At 37.2% G+C, this 2,500-nt stretch overlaps 1 protein-coding gene across 1 annotated transcript in view; it reads left to right on the forward strand.

Moving 5' to 3' along the window:
* Positions 1 to 2,500, forward strand: part of LOC122251682 (uncharacterized) — a 26,465-nt gene that overhangs the window by 10,953 nt on the left and 13,012 nt on the right. Inside the window, 5 exon segments of the mRNA XM_086543730.1 lie at positions 398 to 559; positions 1,049 to 1,277; positions 1,508 to 1,761; positions 2,340 to 2,460; positions 2,463 to 2,500. The exon segment at positions 2,463 to 2,500 is cut by the window's right edge and continues 83 nt beyond it. Of these exon segments, the coding sequence (XP_086399856.1) occupies positions 398 to 559; positions 1,049 to 1,277; positions 1,508 to 1,761; positions 2,340 to 2,460; positions 2,463 to 2,500 (804 nt within the window).

A 2,500-nucleotide genomic window follows, 5' to 3' on the forward strand; every position in this document is an offset into this window, starting at 1 on the left:
ATATATACATATATATATATATATATATATATATATATATATATTATATATATATATATATATATTATATATATATATATATATATATATATATTATATATATATATATATATATATATATATATATATATATATATATATAATATTATGATATATATGATATGATGTATGAGTATATGTATATATATAGATATAGATATATATATATATATATATATATATATATAATATATATATATATATAGATATATATATAAATATATATATATATATATAAATATATATATATAATCACCATTACTATTACTCATCATCATGATCATCATCATTACCATTACCATTACCATTATAATAATCATCTCCATAATCATAACCCCCAAATTTCTCCACCCGACAGCCTCTACAGAAGAGCCCTGTCGCCCTTCGAAGTAACAGCTGTTTCACGATGTTCTGGAGACGTCGGCGAGGGCGACCTAGTGGGCTGGCGTTCCTCTCAGTGGTTGCTCGAAGGGCCCGTCCAAGAAGTGGATGTCTCGCCGGGGGAGTATTGTTCTAAAAGGTGTTTCTGTTGTGGAGTTTCTGGTTCTTTGTGGAAAAGGGGAGGATGAGAGGGAGAGGGAGGGAGGGAGGGGGGGGAGTTTTGAATTTTTTTTTTTTTTTTTTTTTTTTTCTAGGTGTAATCTAGGGTGAGAGGAATTATGCAATGTTTTCGGTTTGGTTGGTTTATTTTTGTATTTGATGGAGGGTATGTATTTGTTGAAAGCTTTTACTCCATTTTTCGTGTTTATGAATCTATTGATATTCTAGGAAATTTATCAGCTGATTAAGTATATTAATATCTGTTAAGGAATTAATCTAAGACAAATTAATCAGTTTATTAACTCAAATAATTTAGTCAATGGAAGCAGTTCCAAAAAATGATCATCTGAAAAAGAAAAATCAAAACAAAAACAAATTTATCACAAAATCAAACCTAATTCGTACCAGTCATCCATCCATCCCCTAATTCATCATATCAATTCATCTACCAACAACCAAATTTCCCCAGCGCTCGCATAAACGTATTTCCCGAAAGACGGAGCCACCCTGAAGCCATCCGTTGGTGTGAGAAGTTGAAGAGCCAGATGAGTCTGCCGAAGAACGCCAAAGAGAACGCCCAGCTGTACCACATGAGTGAGCCTTTCGCAGGGGTTTGTCAGCCACCCAACCACGCTAAGGGTTTCCTTTGGATCGCGGCCACTGACGAAGCTGAAGATGGGGTCTGGACGGATTTTGAGGTTAGGGTCTTTTTCTTCTTTTTCATTGATATTTGTGAGAAAAATTGTTAATACGGTAAGAACTATAATAGTAATGATAATAGTGATGATGATGATGACACTAACGACAAGGATAGCGATACAGTTAAAAAATCTATACCAAAACCGATAACTAAACAACATCATCAAAGGAAAATACCCGGTCCTTCACCCCCTTCCCCTTCCCCCACCCCCTCCCCCTCTACCCCCAGGGCAAAACCCTCAACTACACCAACTTCAAAGACACGTACAAGCACCAGAGCCTCGACTGTGCTTGCCTGCTAATCCCTCCCTACGTTGAAGAGTGGGACGACGCCAAGTGTGGCTCGATCTACAAATTCTGTGTTGCTTGCGAGGAGGATGAGGGTAATCCTACGATGCTGAGGATGAGGGGATTGTGTGAGCAGGACGAAAAGGCAGCTTGGTTCACGGTGCAGCAGCGGCGAGGCGATAAGGTTTTGCTCAAGTGAGTCTGCAGTTTTGGCAGCCTTTTTGTATCTATTTTTGTAATGTTTTGTTTTAAGGGACGGAGGAGGAAGCTGGGTTTCTTAAGAGAAAGAGAAAGGGGTGGACTGTGATTTTTATTTTGAGGTTTGGTTAAGTGATTGTGATGATCATTAAATTTGGCAGTGTTTATACGGTGAATTTGGAAATTAACCTTGTTTGGAGTATCTTCCAAACTTTTTGGAGATTTTGAGCGATCGTTCTCTTTAGTGAGGCCGTAAGGCATATCAACAACTTTTACATATGAACATACCCGAGATCTACAATATGAACAGCTCTGTAAATGTAGATATTTAACCTTGCAATTCAGTACACTTAATCAAGAATATAATACACATGCAGCCTAATATTTCCCTTACATAATAAGAGTTCACCCCCCTTCATCTCAGTACCATAACCATTATCATTATAATCACTCTCTGGGTCGGTCTTACTACTATGATTACCATCATTACTATTGCAATCACAACCACCATTTCTCACTCCGATCTTATCATCATCATTCAAACGTAATTAAAAGCCCAAGACCATATTTTGCAGAGGCTTCACCAAGTACCTGATCTACCTAGACGAAGAAAGTAACAAGTGGCATCTCTATAACATGTGGCTTAACAGAACAGTAGCCACCCATCACGCCCAACCCGGAGCCTATCCTTTGGGTTAGTAATTAAATTCCTTCTAGTGAGAGAATGGGTCATAAA

The sequence above is a fragment of the Penaeus japonicus genome, unplaced genomic scaffold (genome assembly GCF_977035675.1).
Source record: "Penaeus japonicus unplaced genomic scaffold, GWHDUDI00000001_assembly GWHDUDI00000014, whole genome shotgun sequence".
NCBI lineage: Eukaryota > Metazoa > Arthropoda > Malacostraca > Decapoda > Penaeidae > Penaeus > Penaeus japonicus.